Source organism: Fistularia commersonii, chromosome 4 (genome assembly GCF_037954325.1).
Source record: "Fistularia commersonii isolate RoL2024-O1a breed Wild chromosome 4, RoL_Fcom_v1.0, whole genome shotgun sequence".
In the NCBI taxonomy this organism is placed as follows: domain Eukaryota; kingdom Metazoa; phylum Chordata; class Actinopteri; order Syngnathiformes; family Fistulariidae; genus Fistularia; species Fistularia commersonii.
In genome coordinates this window covers 3,734,079-3,755,053 of record NC_141287.1, presented here as the reverse complement: position 1 = coordinate 3,755,053, position 20,975 = coordinate 3,734,079, and the positions used below count along the sequence as shown (strand labels likewise).

The 20,975-nt window shown below is 46.2% G+C and overlaps 2 protein-coding genes across 2 annotated transcripts; both read right to left on the bottom strand.

The window, feature by feature from the left end:
• Positions 1 to 556: 556 nt before the first annotated feature.
• rmp64 (ribonuclease MRP subunit p64) lies at positions 557 to 8,928 on the bottom strand. The gene is made up of 8 exons (XM_086144760.1): positions 8,765 to 8,928; positions 8,474 to 8,628; positions 4,240 to 4,328; positions 3,946 to 4,074; positions 2,489 to 2,563; positions 2,129 to 2,394; positions 1,672 to 1,987; positions 557 to 1,585 (listed from the first exon to the last, which is right to left on the bottom strand). Exons 1-8 carry the CDS (start codon positions 8,847 to 8,849, stop codon positions 1,279 to 1,281), a joined length of 1,422 nt encoding a protein of 473 aa, XP_086000886.1. The 5' UTR covers positions 8,850 to 8,928; the 3' UTR covers positions 557 to 1,278.
• A 2,292-nt stretch (positions 8,929 to 11,220) lies between these two features.
• poglut2 (protein O-glucosyltransferase 2) lies at positions 11,221 to 20,262 on the bottom strand. The gene is made up of 10 exons (XM_086144759.1): positions 19,865 to 20,262; positions 17,671 to 17,876; positions 17,021 to 17,226; positions 16,131 to 16,208; positions 15,877 to 16,049; positions 15,143 to 15,380; positions 13,644 to 13,853; positions 13,472 to 13,561; positions 12,769 to 12,873; positions 11,221 to 11,544 (listed from the first exon to the last, which is right to left on the bottom strand). Exons 1-10 carry the CDS (start codon positions 20,041 to 20,043, stop codon positions 11,527 to 11,529), a joined length of 1,503 nt encoding a protein of 500 aa, XP_086000885.1. The 5' UTR covers positions 20,044 to 20,262; the 3' UTR covers positions 11,221 to 11,526.
• Between the last annotated feature and the right edge of the window lie 713 nt (positions 20,263 to 20,975).

The following is a 20,975-nucleotide window of genomic DNA, read 5'->3' as shown; positions in this document are numbered from 1 at the left end:
TTCATCACCTGCGAGGTCAACTCAATATTCAAACAAGAGAAGCCCTCAGCACGCTCCTCTACTTTGATTGTCGCCGGATTGAATTCGTTTCATTAGTCACATTCGGTGCCAGGGGAGCAGTTGGGGTTCAGTTCAGTGTCTTGCTCAACACTTTGACGGAAATCGGGAACGTTCACTTCCAATGACAACTTATTCAACCTCCTGAGCCAGGCTGCTTAAAGACTGGGAAAAGCGGGATTCGGCGAAAGACCGTACACGCCCTCTGCAACCCATGACCTGTTGTTTTTTAAATCTACCTGAGGAGGGGTGGCGCGTGGGGTTGGCTACTGGAGTGCGAGCTTTGTGAGGTGCCGCTTAATCATAAAACTTGTTATCTGGCTTCCGGCAGAAGAAGTAAGGCCTTCACACAACAATAAAAGATGTAGACTTCATTGCCAAATATAACTGAACTGCTCGAGCCAGCGCACAATCAAACACATCAACTGCTCTCAGAGAAAAGATCTCACGTGCTCCCAGTCTGTGGATGGTTCTCATTCACGCGGACACATTAGGCCTGTTTATTTTGAAGCACTGATTTTATTAAGTGTCGATGGAAACGCCCTTTTTGTGAGACAGCAGAAGGACCTATTGGACCATGAATTGAAATGAAAAGCTCACGAAGCAGGACTGTATCATTCTCGCTCCATCAACATGGAGAGATGGTGCAGCGATCCAGGATTGTGGTTATAAATCAGGTCACACATTAACAAGGTGTTGCAGTGGAGCTCTAGCATAAATGAACCAACAGCGTCGTAAACGGCTTGATTTACGATGTCATTTCCGTCCGAAGTTTAAACGTAAGCGTCCCAGCGCTACTACAGCAAACAGGGAGGACCTGATGACAGGTAGACACTGATACCTCAACCCTGTTCCTTCCAAAGCCACGACATCTCCATGACAGGAGTGTTAATGCACAGTCCAGTTCAGTGGCAAAAAAAGGCAATTCCAGTTTCCAACTTCCTACACAGTGATCTGGACGTGGCTGTCAGAGATACCATGACCACATCGATCTGCATCGGCCCAATTGTTTCTGCACGTACATTTCTGTAGCTGCATGTACACTTTCATGTACAACCGTTTATAATTTCTACTGTAACTGGCTGCTCGGCGTTATCCGTGTCTAACAAGCACTTTGACACCTTCCTGCACGTAAACGAAGGCTCGTAGTCGAAATGAAAAACGCATACTATATATTAGTCCTTGTGCTTCGGCTGAGAGGCACACGATTATTTCAAGCGGTCACAAACCTACGGAGGCAAATATGTTGTCTATGTCGTCAGAGGCCTCTAAACAAGAGGTCTTCTTGTCGGCCTCCTTCGCGGCTCTGCTCCTTGGCTTATTTTCAGACCTGCTCCTTTTCCTCCTCCTGCTTTTCACACCTCTTGTGAGCGCGGACATCCTGATCCACCTCCTCAGAGAGTGAAGACTCGCTCTCGTTCGAGCGGATCTCCTCGCCGCGCCGGACTGGTAGGTCCTCGGGGGCGGCCCTCCGGGACGGAGTGCCCAGGAGGCGTCCCGTCGGAGGCTCTGCAGCCTCCTGGGCACGCTGAGGACGAGGGGAAGGCAGGAATGTAGCGATTAAACAGTAACCTGGTATTGTCAAGCCAACCTGCTAGTCTGTGCGGTTCTTACTTGCAGCCCGCGGCCTCAAGAGCTTTCAACCTTTGGCACTTTAAACGCAGGAAGCACAAGAGGCGTCTCTCCTTCTCCATCCTCCGGGATCTGCACCAGGCGTTCACCTCTGACAGACTGCTGGCCATGTCCTCCAAGGTGGCAGCTTCTCTGATTTGCTTCATGAAGATGCGCTTCTTCTCCACGTCTGCTCTCCGCAGGACGGGCTTGTTGCCGGACACAGGAGGGCCAGGAACGCGCCTCGGATATCTAGATACCTTTTTCAAATCCCCGAAGATGCCAAGGAAAGGCTTCCTGTGCTTGCCGAGCGCCTCGCCTGCAGAAAACACACAGTCCTGAGCCACGCTCATCCTGGATCCCAGATGGAATCCCACCACCGCTTGTGTTTCACCATATGACAGAACCTGCGCAGGACCTCCCAGCCTGGAGAGCAGAGAAGAAGCGAGGAGAAGCTCACCTCTCTGAACGGACACCCCCAGGTCCTCCGCCTCCCTCCTCCCCTCCGGACTGCTGGCGCTGACGGGGATTTTCCTTTTCTGCGGTTTCTTTGGTTTCTCTGCCAGCAGGACGTCCCAAGAGGGGCCGAGAAACCGGGAGAAATCCCCCGGCAGGGGGTAGCCCGAGAGGAAGGGCATGGGTCGGACCAGGGCCACGGCTCCCAGGAGCTCCAGGAGCTGCCGGTACAGAGCGGACAGACAGGAGAGCATCCCGCGGAAGATCACCCTGGAGGAGCAGAGAGACGGGAGGCGGATCAGACGGTGATATCGGAGCATTTCCGGCGGAGGGCCACAGGACGGGCCGGGGAACGCAGACCTACCAGAAGCGGCTGACCATGCTGGCGATTACCGTGTTAAACACCAGAAACTCAAACTTCATGTGCTGCCTCGACAGCCTGAGCGTGACAGTTAAGGGAACAAAATTAGGATAGGAAACCAAATAAATCAATGATTAGTAGAAAGAGAGTCGTGGAGGCTGTATTCATGTCAGTCCTAGACTATGGTGATGTGATCTATAGGCATGGATCTTCATCTACATTGATGCAGCTAGACTCTTGTTTATCATTCTGCGCTTAGATTTATCACCGGTGATAGCGACGACTCTCACCGCTGCATTCTTTATGACAAGGTTGGCTGGCCCTCTCTTTCACGGAGGCGTGATTATCACTGGTACTTGTTCATTGTCAAAGCCGTCAGTGGCAAACTTCCCTCCTCGACTGGGCTGTTGGTACTTACCGGACCAGATCCAGCTGTTGGCTTTCTCTTACGGCTCCGCTAGCGTGCACGGATCTGGGTAAAACAGCCTTTTGTACTGATGCCCCCAACACATGGAACACTCTGCAACAAACCCTAAAATTAGATGCCCTCCCCTCTGCCGCTGTTTTTAAACATTTGGTTAAAAATGTATGTACTGCCAGTTGCACTTGTTTTTAGTTTTATCCCCTGCCCTTGTGCTTTTTAATTTGATCTCATTTTTACTTGTTTCGAGTTTTATCTACTGCTTCCGTACTGTCTTTAATTTAATCTCTAATTTAATCACCTGTTTTTAGTTTATCTCCTGTTTTTTAATTTGATCTCATTTTATTGTCGTGCTGTGCTCTGCTTTGCTTGTAAACTTGTCGACCCCGAAAATGAGGGAGACCTCAGCGGTCTTACAAGTATAAATAAAGGTTTGATGAAATCAGGTTTAATTCACAGCAGAGTCTACGTGGTGCAACCCAGTAAAGACCCCTGGTTTCGGTTTGTAAAATTCCACTGATATCCAGAAATGGACTGCCTCCGAGCAGCTTAGACAAAAAGCAATTAGAGGGGGGAAAAAAGAAAAAAAATCAGATGCAGACAATTTGAGGAAAAAAAAAAAACAGGAAATAATTGCATGAAATAATTGAAAAATTAGCTGATTATCAGGAGCCTGGGAACCAAACACTGAGACAACAACAACAAAAAACCAACTGAAGAGGAAACCTGTTTTCCCGCAGGATGTGGCAGCGACCTCCCTTCAACCAGAAGGCTCGCCAGTCTTTGCTGCCCCGCAGCGATCGGGTTAAGAGGCGAAACACCTGAGAAGCCCAGATCCCTGCAGGTGATGCCGGAGGGTTCCAACAATGTGGATGCTAAGATGGAAGAAGACCTCCATCATTGTATTAGTGTTAGCAGCTCATGGCAAAGCAGCTCTGATGTCAGGCGACACTTGTGTGAGATATCTAGATCTGTTTGCGCATTCATGTGGTTCCCGGGGTGATTATGGGACGTTGCCAGGGACATGTGGAGAGGATACACAAAGGCTCTGCTGCAGCGGTCCAGGGCTCTGGCCAGCAGCTGTGCAGCCCCCAACACTTTGAGGCAGATCCACTCCAGCGTGGGCTGGCTGGGGACGTCACACTGGCCGGACTCCAGGCTCAGCTTCCTGCAAGCGGAGAGAAGAAGAACCACCGTTATTGGGTTTCAGATGGTTCAACCTCAGGCTGGACGGGATTTGGTTTTGTTCGTTTCTATCGCTTAGTGGCTGCCTGGACAAAGAAAAGAGGCTCTCTCTTCCATCCGACTCGGAACGGGAAGCACGACGACCCACCTCTCGATGCTGCCTGGACACAAATCCACGAGATCCTGCAGAGCGGCGTCCAGCTTCATCTCCTTCAGCTTGTTCACACACTGCTCGACCTGAGCGACGAGAGGAAACAGCAGAGGAGCTTTACGGCCGGAGGGGAGGCAGGCGATTGCCCGAGGGTTAGACCGAGGCCCGTGATTGGCTGAGGGTTAGACCGAGGCAGGCGATTGGCTGTGGAGGGCGCTGAAGGAAGCAGCCCAATGGAGGAGAAGGAAGAAGAAATTATTTTCCTTCACCAGCTCTCAGTTACATCCTCAGGGTTCCATAAACAAATATTATTATACTGGAAAATGATATTCAGTGATCCCTGGCTATGACGCGGTTTACTTTTCACGGTTTCGCTACTTCACGGATTTGCACGGTGCATCGTGTTCTGCATTCTGATTGGCTAAAAAGTCACTCCGCTTCTTCTCTACCTGTGCGTCGATAACGTCGCAGTTTGATATGTACACGTACGTAAAACAGCTTGACAAATTTACATGACGTACGTGCAAATTCTCTCGCAATTTCCAGTTTCTCTAAAACCCATCATGTTGACAAAACGCTCTGGAGCGACAAAAGCACCTTGCAGGGCCCAAAAGGCAGCGGAAGATGCTATCTATGGCAGATAAAGTTAAACTTCTGGACATGCTAAGGCAGGGATGTCAAACTCATTTCTCATGGCGCCAAATACGGCCTTGGTAGATGTCAAGTGGGCCGGACCGTTAAAATAATGGCATACTCAGCAATAAATAACCAAAATATCATGTCTTTCCTCTGTTTTGGTGTAAAGAAGTACAAGGACATGAGGAAAATCTTGGAATTTCATGAACAATCCCTTTACAAAACATTTCACGAAACACCTCATATTTCCTTCGACAAAAGTGCAATTTACTTCTGTCATTCACATGTTTGCATTACAATCATGTGATCATGAGATCCCACTGATCGTACAAAGGCACAAAACTTTAACAAGTAATTGGTATTGAAAAATATAGTAATGCACTTTAACATTAAATGAGACTTATAAAGAAAGGGATTTTTAAACCATTTCCACATGTGGATATAAAATCTGAATTGAATCCCTGCCTACACCCTCCAAACTAAAAAGAGTGCTATTAAATGTGTAAGGAAGAAAGTATTCACCTGTCCTGTAAATGTGTAAACTTCATACATGACACATGCAAACACACACAATACATTCTGAAAATGTATGGAGTTGCATGAACAGTAGAATTCCATCATACTCTTTAGTAGTGAAGCTGCTGACTAACATTAAATTGCACATATTTGCTAGCAATTAGCTCGCTGGCTTTGACCGCTGCTTCACTGATTTCTCTGCTATGGGTGAAAGTGGACGCTGTTTCCTCAGACCTGCCAGCGATTTGTTGATCTTATCTCTTCTCAGTTTCTTTGCAAGATGTCATATTTTTCACTGTGATGAGTCTTGTAGTGGCGCCGTATATTGTATTCTTTAAATACCGAAACTTGTTGCAAACACACCAAGTACAAAGGTTTCCCTTGCGTCTCCGTAAATAAATAGGACGTAGTCCGTTTTTCTTTGAAAATTCTACACTCTTTAACTACTTTTCTCTGTTTTGATAACGACATTTTGGCTAATGAGGGCGTAGCAGGAGGTGGAGAACAGGGTAGAAAAAATGTCATAACAAGCAGCAGGTGGTGCATTGATAACATCTGCTGATTGGTCCGTCTCAGTGATGCGGATTGCCGTCTACGCTGACCAAAATAGTGCGTTCCCTAGCGGAAAATTCTTGAATTGCATTTAATTAAAAAAAAAAAAAATCCTTGTCTTTTATGCATTTTTTCACTTTCAAAATTATCCTGCGGGCCTGGTCGAACCTCTTTGCGGGCCGTATGTTTGACACCCCTGTGCTAAGGGAAGCTAAAAGCTATGCGGCTGTAGGTCGGCATTACGGAATGAATGAATCTTCCGTTCGTTCCATAAAGAAGGAAGAAAAAAACATCAGGACGACAGCAGCGATAAGTTTTGCAGCAGCAATAAGGTCGCGGTGGGCGGAGCTAATCTCTGCAATTTGAAGCCTTCTGTTCACATTGATGATTAAAATTATTATTTGACAGTACAGAAGTTATTTGTTGAAAAAAACGTTTCTAAAGTACAGTACTTTCATTGAGCCTGTAAAATGGTTTGTTCTTTCTTTTCAATGTATAATAGAGTATTTAATTGTATAATAATTGTAAAAAAAAAAAAAAAAAGGTTTCTACTTCACGGATTTTGCCTATCACGGGCTCTTTTTGGAACATAACCCCCGCGAAAAACAAGGGTTTACTGTATGTACACAATTTCTCACCACATAGTACAACAATAGATATGTTCTGCATCTAAACAAATTTGTTTTACAAGGAATGGTTTGAGAAAGGTATATGGCCAATAATGGACTTGATGGATGACAATGGCAGTCTTTTAGACTATGAACAGTTCTGTACCAAACACAGCTTTAACACTCCCATAGAGTTAATGAAGTTAGGTAACCCACTACCTCCACAATTTGTATTCCTGACCAAAAATATAGTGACGCACCACTGTCACTCCAGAGAATCTCAATTCTGGACAGAAAATGCAGCAACTCCTTTGTTAGAGAAGGTTTGACAGAAAACGTAGTCACTGGACGTCAAAACAAAATAATATTTTAAATAAATTTGATAAACAATTGGTTGCCAGCTGCGATCGGCCCCCGAGGCAACAGAGACCCACTTATTGAGGTTAAGCTTTAATATTGAAGATAGTATTTGTATATTTTGTGAAGACAACATTGAAACCACTGACCATATATTTTTCTCATGCAAAAAAGTACAAGGCAACAACTCAAGAATGGGTTAAAGACAAATTTCTATCGTCACCAATTTCTTTCTCAAGAGATGATATAACATTTGGTTTACTTATAAGCAACAAAAGAGAGGAACTCTGTGTCAATGTTATTTTAGGCCTGGCCAAGTTCTTCATACACAAAAACAGAATGCAAAAATGTTCCCCCAATTTTACGTTCTTTATAAATGATTTTGAATTATATCAAAAAACCCTTAAAACTCATGGAAAAATCCAAAAACCAAAAAATATACAGTTTTATGACTGAGATTCCTTGTGAACCATCAAGTTGAATATATATTATATTCCCCTTACCAATGATTTTTTTTTTTTTTTTTTAAATTATTTATTTTCTTTTTCTTCTAGCATTAAACATTTCTCACAAACCTTTAATACTGTTAACTGGCACAGTTAAGTGATTACATACAAAACAAATGTCCTTCTGCTTCCTCATCCCCGGTTGAATCATTGACATTCGACTCTACTCTGCCGTGTTTGTTTGTACATATGCAGGACTGTCTCACAAAATTAGAATATTGTGATAAAGTTCTTTATCTTCTATAATGCAATTACAAAAACAAAAATGTCATACATTCTGGATTCATTACAAATCAACTGAAATATTGCAAGCCTTTTATTATTTTAATATTGCTGATTATGGCTTACATATTAAGAAAACTCAAAAATCCTATTTCAAAATATTAGAATATCATGAAAAGGTCATTTTTCTTTTTTTAATTGCATCACAGAAGATAAATAACTTTATCCCAATATTCTAATTTTCTGAGACAGTCCTGTATATATCTGTTTATACTATTTGTGTTCAATAAATACACTGCTCAAAAACATAAAGGGAACACTTAAAAAACACATCCTAGATCTAAATGAATGAAATATTCTTATGAAATACTTTGCTCTTTACACAGTTAAATGTGCTGACAGCAAAATCACACCAAAACGATCCATGGAAATCAATCGTATCAACCCATGGAGGTCTGGATTAGGAATCACACTCCAAATTAAAGTGTAAAAACAAACTCCAGGCTGATCCAACTTTGATGTAATGTCCTTAAAACAAGTCCAAATGAATCTGTGTTGCTTCCTGAGTGGACACTATGATTTCACACAAGTGGGATTGACTTGGAGTTACATTGTGTTGTTCAAGTGTTCCCTTTATTTTTTTGAGCAGTATATTTGAAAATTAAAAAAGGTCTCAGATGCATCCTATGTGTGAATGACACTGTGCACCTTGTCCCAAGTCGAATTGGGTTTTTATTTTGAATGCAGCTATCTCTGCAGCTCTCAAACACTGCAGTCATGCCAGGTGTAAGGCCTTCAACAAGACTCAGAAGATGTTCTCCTGCACCGTCTGACCTGCTTGAGTGTCCTGAAGGTCCTGTTGCTCCTGCTGCTGTTGTGGCGGCAGTACAGCAGCTCGTAGAAGACCCGGACCTCCGTCTGCAGGAGGCCGCTGCGCAGCAGCTGCAGGAGCCGCTCGTTCTCCAGCAGGAGGACCTGCACGTTGTCATCTACACACACACACACACACACACACACACACACACACACACACACACACACACACACACACACACACACACACACACACAGTTACACGGCTGGGTCGGGAGCTCCCGTCCGTAGCTGTGAGACGTTCAAACGTACCTGTGGCCGCGGTGTAAGGGACTGTAACACGGGAAATGGCACCGGGAACCGGCACGTGGATTCGGTTCCACGGTTCTGCTGCCATGCTGCGTGTGGAAATACACGGAAGGACAGCAGCCAATAGGATGCGTCTCTTCACTGACGTCAGAGACCAGATTTAAAGGGGCCAGTACCAGACGATCGTTTTTTTTCTTTTCTTTTTCATTGAATATAAATAGTACAAACAAATAGACAAATGTAAAAATAAAGATGGCGAGGTAGAACTGAATGTCAATGAAACAACCGGGGACGAGGAAGCAAAAGACATAAGGGCATTCGTTCTGAATGTAATGTACCAGACGATCGTTACGATTCTCCACCTTTCAGCTTCTGCCTGCTGGAGTCACCTCAGCCAATCGGCTGCCTCATCTGCCTACACCTGACCCTCAGCCAATCAGCTGCTTCCATCTGACCCTCAGCCAATCAGCTGCTTCCGTCTGACCCCGTCATCTCACAGCATGTGTCTTCCTAAGAATAAGAATAAGAACAATAACAACTTTATTTATCCCGAAGGAGATTTTTGTGCCAGAGTTTCAAGTAAAACATAACAATAATAAATAATAGTAGGAAATTGTATAAACAGTAAAAAAAAGGAGGGAGAATAAGAAATACAAGTAAAACTATAAAGTGTCAAAGTCAAGGCTATAAGTGTTTTAAGGTCTTAAAAAGTGTTTTAAAATGAAAGAGTTCTCTTCCTGCCATCCTCCCCTCCATGCATAAACCTCCCCTGGTCTTCCTCCATCCTTTTCCTGTCCTATTCAAACCATCTCAGTGGGACTTGATCTCCAGAACATCTACCCTAAGCTGTCCTTCTGATGGACTCGGATAGAAGTTTTCCAAATGGGAAATGAACAGGCATCATGGAAACTATTATTAACCCTTGTGCTGTCTTGCGGTTCAGAAGTGAGCCACTACCACTTTTAGCTGGTGAAAAATCACCTTAACCTATTTTTTTCCAACTTGAAATTTTATGACTTTTCCTAAAGAGACCCCATAATTAGAAAAGGTGATACTTCTTTTTTGTTTATGTTTTGCATGTGTGCTGTACACCACTAGGGTACAAAGATTGTCTTATGGGTCATTTTTGACCCGTAGGACAAGGGGAGTAAACACAATGTTAACATTGGACGAGGCATTTTGACCTTATATTTTTCTCCCAATGTATGCTTGCATTTGAACCCCCCCTTTTTTTCTTTTTCCAAAATTCACAAATTAAAGAATAAGAATAAGAATAAGAATAACTTTATTTATCCCGAAGGAAACTGTTGTGCCAGAGTTTTAAGTAAAACATAACATTAATAAATAATAGTAGGAAATTGTATAGAGAGTAAAAAAAAAAGGGGGGGGGAATAAGAAATACAAATAAAACTATAAAGTGGCAAAGTCAAGGCTACAAAGTGTTTTAGGGTCTTAAGTACAAAGATTTTGAGATTCCCTGCGGCCAATGTAAAGATTATTTCAGCTGCCTGGTTTCTGATGCAAAGCATGTTTGTTTTCCTTTCTTAATCCTTGTTCCCTGAAACACTTATTGAACACGATTGAATTTCTATCCAGGATCCGAAAGGTTCTTCAGCATGAATTGTGATACGAAAGAAGTCTTAAAAAATATGTAAATAAACATCTCTTGACAAAATAACAGCTCATTTACTAGATGTGAATGATTGGGTCAATGAATGTGGGAGCTCAAACAGGAGATTATTGCATTTCAGGCGCTATTTGAGAATTTTCCTGACACAGATTGGCTTTGTGATTTAGCCTTTACTGTGGACATACGGACACACACCAATGAGCTGGACGTGAAGCTACAAGGGAGAAAACGGTTTGTGCACGAAATGCAAGCGAACGTCAGAGCCTTGAAAACTGAACTGGTTTTATTTTCAATGCAAATGTCAAACAATGTTCAGACAAATGTCAGACGGGTCTGATATGTACAGTTAACAAATGCATTTTTTTTTTTTATATGTATTTTGTCCGGCACAAAAGGTGTCAAAAGGTTCATTTGTTGCTATTTATTTTTGTCAGTCTATTTCTATTGTTGTTTGGTTCTCATCGCGTACTTTTCACCCCCACTGTTCCTTGATGTTGTCCATAGTTATCCCTGATGTTGCTGTTGTCTGCTGTCTATTTATTCCTGAATGTCTTGCTATCTTCTGCCTCTCTATTTATATTCATTATTCTTTTTTTGACACAACTGTTCTGCTGCTGTGACAAAGGAATTTCCCCGGCAGAGAACAATAAAGTTTCTTATCTTATCTCAGCATCCTTCTACCCAGATCTTCCCCATCCCTCATGTGTCCATGTCCAAACCATCTCATGGTGACTTTATCTCCAGAACATCTGCCAGGTGCTGTCCCTCTGATGGCCTCCATTTCCATCCTCCATTTCAGGTCCAGATAAAGTCAACGCATCTCCTTCTTGTGACTGAAACGACTTTTATTTTATTTATTTATTTATTTATTTTTAATTTGCATTAAAGTCTGGTGATGTCCATCATCATTCAGCAAAGGTGTTTCAGTCTCCAGTCGAAGGTGCAGGTGTTTCATCGGAGGCTTTTCTGGGTTTTAGCATGGAGGAATGGTGATACAAAACTTGTCTTATTAAAATTACAAATACAAAATATTCATCCAGAAAAACAAGCATTATATTAAAAGAGTTTTCTAAGGCGTAGGAAAAGAGTTTGGCAGTATGAGTCTGTGCAGGAGCTTTCTGGGCTGCAGGAGGGCTCAGAGTTCATCCTTGGCCTGTGGAAACAAACACCAGGAGGTCAGAGGAGGAGAACCACTGCTTCACCTCAAATTCACAGCTTCTCAAACTGCCTTCCAGAGAACCTTGCGTGTCCTTGTCACTGACAGATAGCTTCCTTCCAGATTTTACATTCATTCAGAAACATGTCAGGTGTCTCCAGGGTCTGAGGCTCACCAAAGGCGTCCGGGAGATACCGTTTTCCTTTTTTTATAATGCGAGCAGACTTTCCTGCTGTTGTTCTGGGACGTCCAGCAGACCAGAAAAACCAAACCCACTACAGCGACTGAACAAAACCGTCCCCGCTGGTGTCGGTGGCCTGAACTTCTCATCAGCTCCATGCTTGGATGATGGGATGGTGTGTTTTGCAGACACTAGAGGGAGCCACACACTGGAGGACAACGCCGGGATGACTTTTCATTGATGAACGGCCGAACGCCGCTGCTTCCCTCGGGTGTTAACAGGCGCGGACAAAGTTCACTCCATGCATCTACGGTGAAGGTCGGGGTGTTTTCCTGACAGGGTTCCTGTTCTGGAATATCCCGTCCACCTGAGGAGACCCGCCGTCAGTGCAGGTGCTTCCCGAACACCTGCTCACAGGACGTCTGCTTCTTGTGCTGCTGAACCGATGCCAAGAAAGCACCGCATTTCCAAATCGATAAACTATAACCACATATTTCCTCTCTTGCGTGTCCATTTTTGTAAGTCTCTCTGTTATTCTGAATATCCAAGGCCACGCTCCGCCGTGCACCAATCCGTCCTGCTTATCCAGTTTATCCCTTGTTTTTTTCCCCCAATCTATTGCTTCTATTGACCAAATCTCCTCGATTTGATGTTTATATTCATATTTATATCTCTTCTATTTTATATTTCTATTCATATTATTGATATGGTGATTGTTGCACTGCTGTGGCACCAAATTTCCCCCATGGGGGTCTATCTTGTCTTATTTCACTCCCTCTGGGAACCACAACATCCCCTTTGCCAGACCCAAGATCACATTTGTCGGTGTTGAGAAATGAGTGCCGTCCATTCTCTCACTCCCAGGGAGTGCACTGAGTATTTCTTTTTTAAGGGAATGAAGGAAGAAAGACTATGTTAAGAGTAAAGACAATCCCATGCGCTGATTGAGCGCAGCTGGAAGCCGATATCTCCCGGTGGAGGTGAGCTATGTCGCAACACACACCCCGACGGGCCCCTTCGACAGGGGGGTCGGCTCGTACCTGCGTTCGGTGGCAGCTGCACGGGAACAGGTCGTCGCCGGGCTGCGGCACCGGCTCCATCCCCTCGCGGACCTTGGGCTCCGTGAGCTGGAGTTTGGAATATTCCTGCAAGGATGGAGTCTGGATTACGCGGGGGAATTCAAGCGGGAAGCTGAAGAGCCCTCGGACGGCGGCAGGTCTTGTAGAGGCTCAACGCACACCAATGTGAAAAGTGGTTATCAATAAAGTAATGTGCACCGTGAACGAGAATATTTCTACTCCGTTCGTATTCGGTAGGTATTTGCTGTTAGCATGCGTACAACCTTACGCATGGATGAACTGCTGTTCTTTATTCTGGGATGGAAACTGTGGGACGGCACTCTGGCTTTTCATCAAATATCCAACAGACTCATGTTTTGTGCACAAATCCTCTACAAACAGGGCTATTTTGTTGAATCAGATGTCAAAGAGCAGCAGCAAAAAAAAAAACACAAAATCCCAATTAGCTCATAAACACTGGAGCAGAATCTACTACCAAATGTGCAAGAAAGCACCAAAGAAGTGACCAAAAACACTTGTATCTGCTCTAATTATGGATAACATGAGAAAAGATCAGCCATACTGGTGGAGTGAGACACTAAATATTTGGATTGGACTGTCTTCCCACACACCAGGCTCTGAGTAGAAAGTAAGAACACGATTGTTTGGACTGAACAGAAGATACCTGGAAGAGCTTGTGGTAGTAGCAGAGGATGCTGTCTCCCATGAGGTGACGCCTCGCGAACTGCTGTCCCGCCAAGGCTATCTTCTTGGCCTGGCGGAGGAAGAAGAACCAGAAGGATTCACCGGATCTCGTGAGCCGCGAAGCCTGTCGAGGCGGCGGGCGACGGCCTCACCTGTTCGTCGTGGTCCCGGGCCCACTGGATCTTCTCCAGCAGGTCTCCCAGGTCCGCCCGCACTGGGATGTAGTGTTCCCACGGCCGCAGCTCACCATAGAAATGCTCATAATAGCCCGAGTCTTGTTTGAGGACCACGCTGTCTCCGGCCAGGAGGTAGGGCAGCCGGTACGCCGCCACAGTGCCGTCCACGTTTATCTGGTACTTGTACTGGAGGGGGAGACGTTTTTATTCTGACAGTCGCGCCGAGCTTCGTGCAATAAATAGCAGCACGCATGCAGACCGTAGATTTTTTCCCTCTACGTTTTGCCGGGGCTTCAGCTCTGCGGACCTGTTTCACACACAGCTGGCAGGCCAGCCCTCTGAAGGCGTACCCTAACTCAACACCTCCAGCCTCATCTCAGCCAGAAGCCCTCGACTAATGTCTATGTTAGCACAAAAAAAAAACAAAAAATAAAAGTAATGTATGTATGTATGTATATGGTTTTGAGATGGCTATTTGGTAGAGTGGTGACTTCTGACTTCTGACTGCTGGTACTTTGGATCTTCGGAGACTGAATTGCACATTTCGTGAGTTGCTTTGGATAAAAGCGTCTGCAAATCTTCAAGACGGGTCAGAGCCGTCTGTTCTTCCTCAGATCTTTCAAGGTCTGCAGGACCATGCTGCAGATGTTTTACCACTCGGTGGTGTCCGGCGCCATCTTCTACCCTGTTGTGTGCTGGGCAGCAGGCTGGAGATAGCGGACACCAGCAGACTCAACAAGCTCATCAGGAGAGCTGGATCTGTCCTGGGAGTGGAGCTGGAGTCTGTGGTGCAGGTGTCAGAGAAGCTCCTCAGCATCATGGACAACGTCCATCACCCCCTGCATGGACACTGACGTCCTGTCGTAGACTGATCCCACCAAGGAGCTCCACTAAAACGCCACAGGAGGTCTTTCCTACCTGAGGCTATCAGACTTTTTGATTCCTCTTCCTTCAGCTGAAGGGAATCTTCAAATCTTTGTACTTAAGACCTTCTTAAGACCTTCTTATTCTCCCTCCTTCCTACTATTATCTATTACTGTTATGTTTTTGCTTGAAACTCTGGCACGACAATTTCCTTCGGGATAAATAAAGTTGTTCTCATCTCATCTCAAATGACTGGAATGTGATGTAATGTATGTTTTGGCTGGGATGTTTGGACCTGCAACAGTAAAAGGCGGTGTTGCTCATGATACATGGAGGGAACGTTGGGCTTCTGTAGATGGAGTGTGCTGCACGGGGAAACATCTGACTGGAAACCTCCTGGCTCTTAGAAGTAGCAGAGGTAGGAGAACATCTCAGGCAGGTTGAGATTGGAAAGGCCATAATTAAAGTCCTAAGGGGTCACTATTTTTTTCAGGGTCGATGATGAGAAGGTCTGCACGAGGGTTCGTCGCGCATCACGGCGAAGACCTTTCTGCGTGCACGTGAAGGTGACCCCGAGGATGTGCGTGAAGGTGTCTTCTGTTCACTCTCACCTTGAAGAAGTCAAAGAAGGACACGTGCTTGACCAGCGGCCCGTAGAGGCTCTCGTCGTGTTTGAAGAAGAAGAAGTTGGTGAAGGCGGCGTCGATGACGTCGGGGTGCGCCTGCGACAGCTTGACCAGCTCCAGGCGCTCCTGCCGGCTGTCTCGGCCCCTCCAGAAGGCCGTGGGGTTCTTCTCCGACCAGGACGGGCCCGTGTTGGCCTGCACCGACATCATGTCCAGGCTCACCCTGGTCGGGGACGGAGAAGGCGTGAGGACGTGCTGGGATGCAGGCGGACGTCACAAGTAAGGGAAGCTCTAAGGAGAACTGTGAAAAGCTCCTGCATGCTAAGCTAGGACATGAAACAGGAGCGGGTCTGCGATGAGAATCCCATGAAGTAGAAGATGTCCCGCCGTGAGTTGGCTGTCGAGCGCCGGTTCAGGGGTGGAATCACGGCCGGTTCGGTTTCTTCTCGGCAGGAGGTCGCGCAGATGAGACCGGGCCTCTCTGAGAAGGTGGGCTCAGGGAGAGGACAAAGCCAGGTCAGGGTTTAAATCCTGATCCAAGAAATACCAAAGGCTTTGACCGGGTTAGTATTCCAGCCGAGGCCTTCTTCCTCAGATCTGGGAGAGGCCTTCAGGAAGGCTGCGATAAGACCCTGACAAAGGTTCTTCTGATTTCCCACGTCCTCTCGAGGACCCCCGAACCCCCCGGTGTCCTCGGACCGCCGAGAGCCGAGCCTCACCTTCCCATGGTCTCCAGGACGGACTCCGTCAGGTCGTACGTGGGCATCACGATGTCCCGGGTGGCATTGGAGCCGCACCAGGAGAAGATGGGATGAATCTCCTCCGTGGGTTTCCTCTTCTCCAGCGGCCAGTCGCCCAGGTTCACGAAAAACTCCATGTCGGGCAGCCGCACCTGGACGCAGGAAGCCGAGGTCAGCACAGGACCTGCAGCTCGGAGGAGCTCTCCTCGCTCAAAACCCTTCAGATGGAGTACCTTCCTGCTGAGCGACAGGAGGACGGCATCCATGAAGATCCGGAACCCCACGTGCTCGCCCAGCGTTTTGACGTACACCTGGGAGGGAAGGGCAGGCTGGGTGACGACACAGACGGCAAAGAGAGCCTTACGAAGGCAGAGGAAGACGGATGGCAAGGAAGCCCCGCGGTTTCATTACATTACATTGCATTTGGCAGACGCTTTTATCCAAAGCGACTTACAATAGAGGACATAAGGACTGCAAATAACACTTGCAAATATAAGATGCACAGGAAATATACAGAACAGTAAGCTGGGGTTAGTGAGTTTTTTTTTTGACAAAGACGTACACAAACGTACACACACACACACACACACACACTGCATAGCCTAACTTGGTGCCTAACCTGATCTGGGGCGGCTCAAGCATCAGCGCAGTAATTTTCATTCGAAAACCATCCGGCCTAAAGAAACCCTAGCCTTTCACTGCCGCGCCGCCCTTTGTCTGGGGCTATTTTAAGCACACGGAGGGGGATTTCTGAAAAGGAGTCATTCAGACACTTTCCGTATAATGTTGAAAAATAAATACTTGGATATTTAGAGAGGTTTCATGATGGGAGGTTTGTGGATTATTTTCTTTATGCCGGAGGTGTCGTTGCTGTTATCCAAACGGGGTGAATCGTCTTCCTAAAGAGCAGATTATCATCTAAAAAGCTCTCTTGGCATATTTAAAATAATTTCTCGAGATAGCCGTGAGGTTCTCGTCTGCTCAAAACCAACCCGCTTCCAATGAGCGGATGGGAAACCTCCATTTTGATCTGTATTCCATTTCTGATAACCCGCCCTCATGGCGCCAGTGGTCACCGTTCCATCAGAAAAGCAAACTCTGGGGAAAGTCTGTGCTCGGGCACCTGGTTGTCCTTCACAGTGTAGTGGCAGAGGCTCTGGCGCTGGCCGAAGCGGCGGGGGACCTCCCGGGCGATGCGGTCCGGGTCGACGCCGGCATACGGGGCCAGGTCCCTGTCAATCTGGGGGAAGGACGGCGGGCAGTGCATGGCGGCCTCCCAGGCTGAGCTGCTGGGCTCGGGGCAGTGGCAGCCCTCGTGGTACACCGGGCCTGGAGGTCAGATCAACGCCGCTCATTTAGCAACATTTGGCATGCACGCCGGGGTAAATGTGTGCGTGTTTGTGTGCACGTGGATGTAATCCAGCGTGAAAGTCCTCTGTAAGAGAAGACCGGCGCGTGCCGTTTTCAAAGGTGGCCGACGGGTTGAAGAAACACCAAATACGACGCGCACGGCCTCCGTCGGCTCACGTCCTCCGCCGGACCTGCTCAGGGTTCACATTATCTGCCTGAAATTAACGTTCTCAAATTTCTTGTTTGTTTTCTACATTTACTTCCAGGCCTGTCTTTTTCTGGTTTCGGACAAGATGTATTTAAATGCATGCAGTTTCGAATGTTGGAGGCTGCAGACCAGGATCTATCTCCAGGATCACTGTGGTCGACGTTAGGAATGGACAGTTTGCCCAGCTGCCCCGCCAGCAGCGGAGGCTATTATACCTTTGAGAATGTACGGCGACTCGGCGACGTGGCCGCCGGCGAGAAGAACGTGGACGTGAAGATTGGCATAGCTGGCGTACATCCTGTAGCGCACCAGGAAGGAGCCATCATGACGGTCCAGGACCTGGATCCAGATCCTGGTCAGCTGGTCCGAGGGGGACACGATCTTCACCTCGAAGGTTTTCTCGCCGGGAGACACCGTGAAACTGCAGGGGAAAGAAGAAGCAGAGCGGCAGGCGCGGTGAGCCCCCTCGACCGGAGATCCGAACGACAACAGCTGCCGATCGGACTGAATTCAAAACAGCAAAATAAACGACACTGTGCGTGAAGGAGAGGATCGGTGAGGCTACAGGGAGCGGAGATCAAGAAGTTGGAGGATTTTATGTGCTGAGGCTCAACAGTCCAGAACATTGGAGAGAAAAAGAAAGAAACGGGTTAAAGCAGGTTGGAATGGGTGGAGAAAAGCGTCAGGGGTACGAAGAGATAGAAGACTATCAGGCAGAATGAGAGGAAAGGTGGAGGAGATAGTAGTGAGACCAGACATGCTGGTTTGGTTGATGGTTTGGAGATAGAGGCACTGAAGGAAAGACAGAAAGCAGAGTCGGAGGTTGCAGAGATGAAGATGTTGAGGTTCTCTGGGAGTGACCGGGATGGAGAGGATCAGGAATGAGTCCATCCGAGGAACAGCACACGTTAGATGTTTGGAGAGAAGGTCAGAGATGGTTGGGTCATGGACAGAGGAGGCACAGAGAATAGATTGGTAGACGGAGGCTGGAATTGCAGGTCTGGAAGAAGACTTAAGAGAAGATCTACGGACGTAGTGAGAGAGACTTCATGTACATGAAGGTTACAGTCTAATGCTTCTAAAAAAGAAAAGAATAAACTCCATATTTGGGACTTATATTCAAAATATAGTCCTACAGTGAGACAACACTTGATACATACAATATGTATACATCATTCCTAGCAGGTAAGGTATCTGCTACCAGGTACCAGATGTTCCACCATGCTAATTCTAGGTGTTGTGGACGCCGACACGGTGTCTAGGGTCTCCTCTGCAGCAGCAGACAGCTACCATAAAGATGGTCTGCAGTTCCAAAGACACGCTCAGACAGGGGAAACCTATACATTGGGACGCAAATGTATAGGTTGAAGGTGACGCCCACAGGGGTCACCCAGGGGAGTCTCGTGATGAAAGAATGAATGGATGTTGATGGAACTTTCACTACACTTCTACACCCCATGGGGCAGCTAGCTCACCCTCTCATCAGGTGCAGAAAGCACTCTGGAGCCGATGGAAGCGCAGTGTAATCACACTGAAAAGGGGTGGGTGTGGGGCTTATAAAATTTCATTCATTATCTATAGCAAAATCAGTACTGGATATCAAATCAATACAATTCACTGTGTTATCTACATATTTGGACAATGTAGGGTCTCCAATGAATCTCCCTCCTTAGCCCCCAGCTTGGCAGGACAGCGAGAGAAAACACACCTAAAATATAAGTGCTTTGTCTTGCACATTGACTTATGTTGCAGCATCTGTTAAGATGATACTTCTGTATCATCTAAACAGATGTTGCATCTGCAGGAAAACCGACATTAATCCCTATTTTTTTTTTATGCAAAGACTGACTGATTAAATCCAAGGCATTATGTTACTTCTTTAATTCCTTTTTTTCATTGCCTTTCTTGACACTTACATGTGTAGCTTCCTGACTTGTGGGTGCCACTGATAAAAATATTCATAAGAACTGGTTTACTTTTCACTGTAGACAAATACTGTTTTCAAAATTAGGTATTGCTGATATTTAGAATAGTGTGAGCATTTGAAAAAAATATATTCTAATAGCACAATGAGCATAAGCTATACAGAACATTTTCATTTTAATTCAATAAATATATAGACAAGAAAAGGGGGCAGATAAGGTGTGACACGTTTCCTGAGAAAGCAGTTTAGGTGTGAAAAAACAAACCACTACATCTAATATTAATGAAAGAAAAAGTGATCGAACCTGTCCAAACAATAAAACCTGCTAATATTTATAAAACATGTTTACAGAAGCCCATGTCGGCTGTCAGTGCTGCTCCCGGGCGTTCACAGACCGACACACCCGGAAAAGTTGGCCTCCAGGCGGGACACCTGAGGCACCTCGCCCCCGCCCGCCGCCGCCGGACCTCGGCGGGCCTCCTTACTTTGTGCCGGCGCCGTCCGCCGCCTGGATGAAGAAGAACCGGGCGGGCAGGACCGCGGCCGCCTCCAGTCCCGGTCCCCACACTAAGCTCCTGTCGGCGGCGGGCGTCGGGACACCGCCGGCCCCCGGGGACCCCCGGGAGAACACGGCGAACCACAGGAGCAGCAGCCGCGGAGACATGGCCGTCCGGGGGAGGCCCGTCCGCGGACGCCGGTCGACCGACCTTCGCTCCCCGACGGGCGGTCAGCTCTCCGGGACCATGTCGGCTCCCAGGCTCCGGGACGGGAATGTCCTGACCCCGCTTCCGTTAGACACAGCCCGACATCTGCGCCAGTTTCTGGGAAACCTTCAGAGGCAGGAGGCCGGAGCTCCGGGAGGAGGAGACGAGCTTAGCGTTCCACTGCCTCACCGTAGGAGCGGACAGTGAAGGGCACGGCGCGGGGGGGCGGGGGAGGCGGTACGTGGAGTCTGATGATTGGTCAACGCCGCTCCCTGATGCTTGATTGGCCGTCAACCCGGAAGTAAGAAATATAATAATAATAATAATAACAATAACAACAGCAACAACAATAAAGATAGAAATATTAATAATAATTATAATAGTAAAACTGCTCCCCTCAAAGCTACCACAGTAAAACAACAACAGCAATGATGATGATGATGATGATGAAGATAAGATAAGATAAGATAAGATAAGATAAGATAAGATAAGAACAACTTTATTTATCCCGAAGGAAATTGTTGTGCCAGAGTTTCAAGCAAAAACATAACAGTAATAGATAATAGTAGGGAGGAGGGAGAATAAGAAATACAATAAAATAAAAATGTCAAGGTTAAGGCTATAAAGTGTTTTAAGGTTTTAATGATGATGATGATCATGATGATAAGATAAGATAAGATAAGATAAGATAAGATAAGATAAGATAAGATAAGATAAGAACAACTTTATTTATCCCGAAGGAAATTGTTGTGCCAGAGTTTCAAGCAAAAACATAACAATAATAGATAATAGTAGGAAGGAGGGAGAATAAGAGATACAATAAAATATAAATTGTCAAGGTTAAGGCTATCAAGTGTTTTAAGGTTTCAATGAGGATGATGATGATGATGAA

Coding starts and splice junctions, on each gene's coding strand:
- rmp64 (XM_086144760.1), bottom strand. CDS start 8,849: ATGGCAGCAGAACCGTGGAACCGAATCCACGTGCCGGTTCCCGGTGCC. Junction 4,075..4,239: donor TGTCCAGGCAGCATCGAGAG/GTGGGTCGTCGT, acceptor CTCCGCTTGCAG/GAAGCTGAGCCTGGAGTCCG. Junction 1,988..2,128: donor GGGGGTGTCCGTTCAGAGAG/GTGAGCTTCTCC, acceptor TGTTTTCTGCAG/GCGAGGCGCTCGGCAAGCAC.
- poglut2 (XM_086144759.1), bottom strand. CDS start 20,043: ATGTCTCCGCGGCTGCTGCTCCTGTGGTTCGCCGTGTTCTCCCGGGGG. Junction 17,227..17,670: donor GTCGCCGTACATTCTCAAAG/GTATAATAGCCT, acceptor TCTGACCTCCAG/GCCCGGTGTACCACGAGGGC. Junction 13,854..15,142: donor CCTTCTTTGACTTCTTCAAG/GTGAGAGTGAAC, acceptor CTCCCCCTCCAG/TACAAGTACCAGATAAACGT.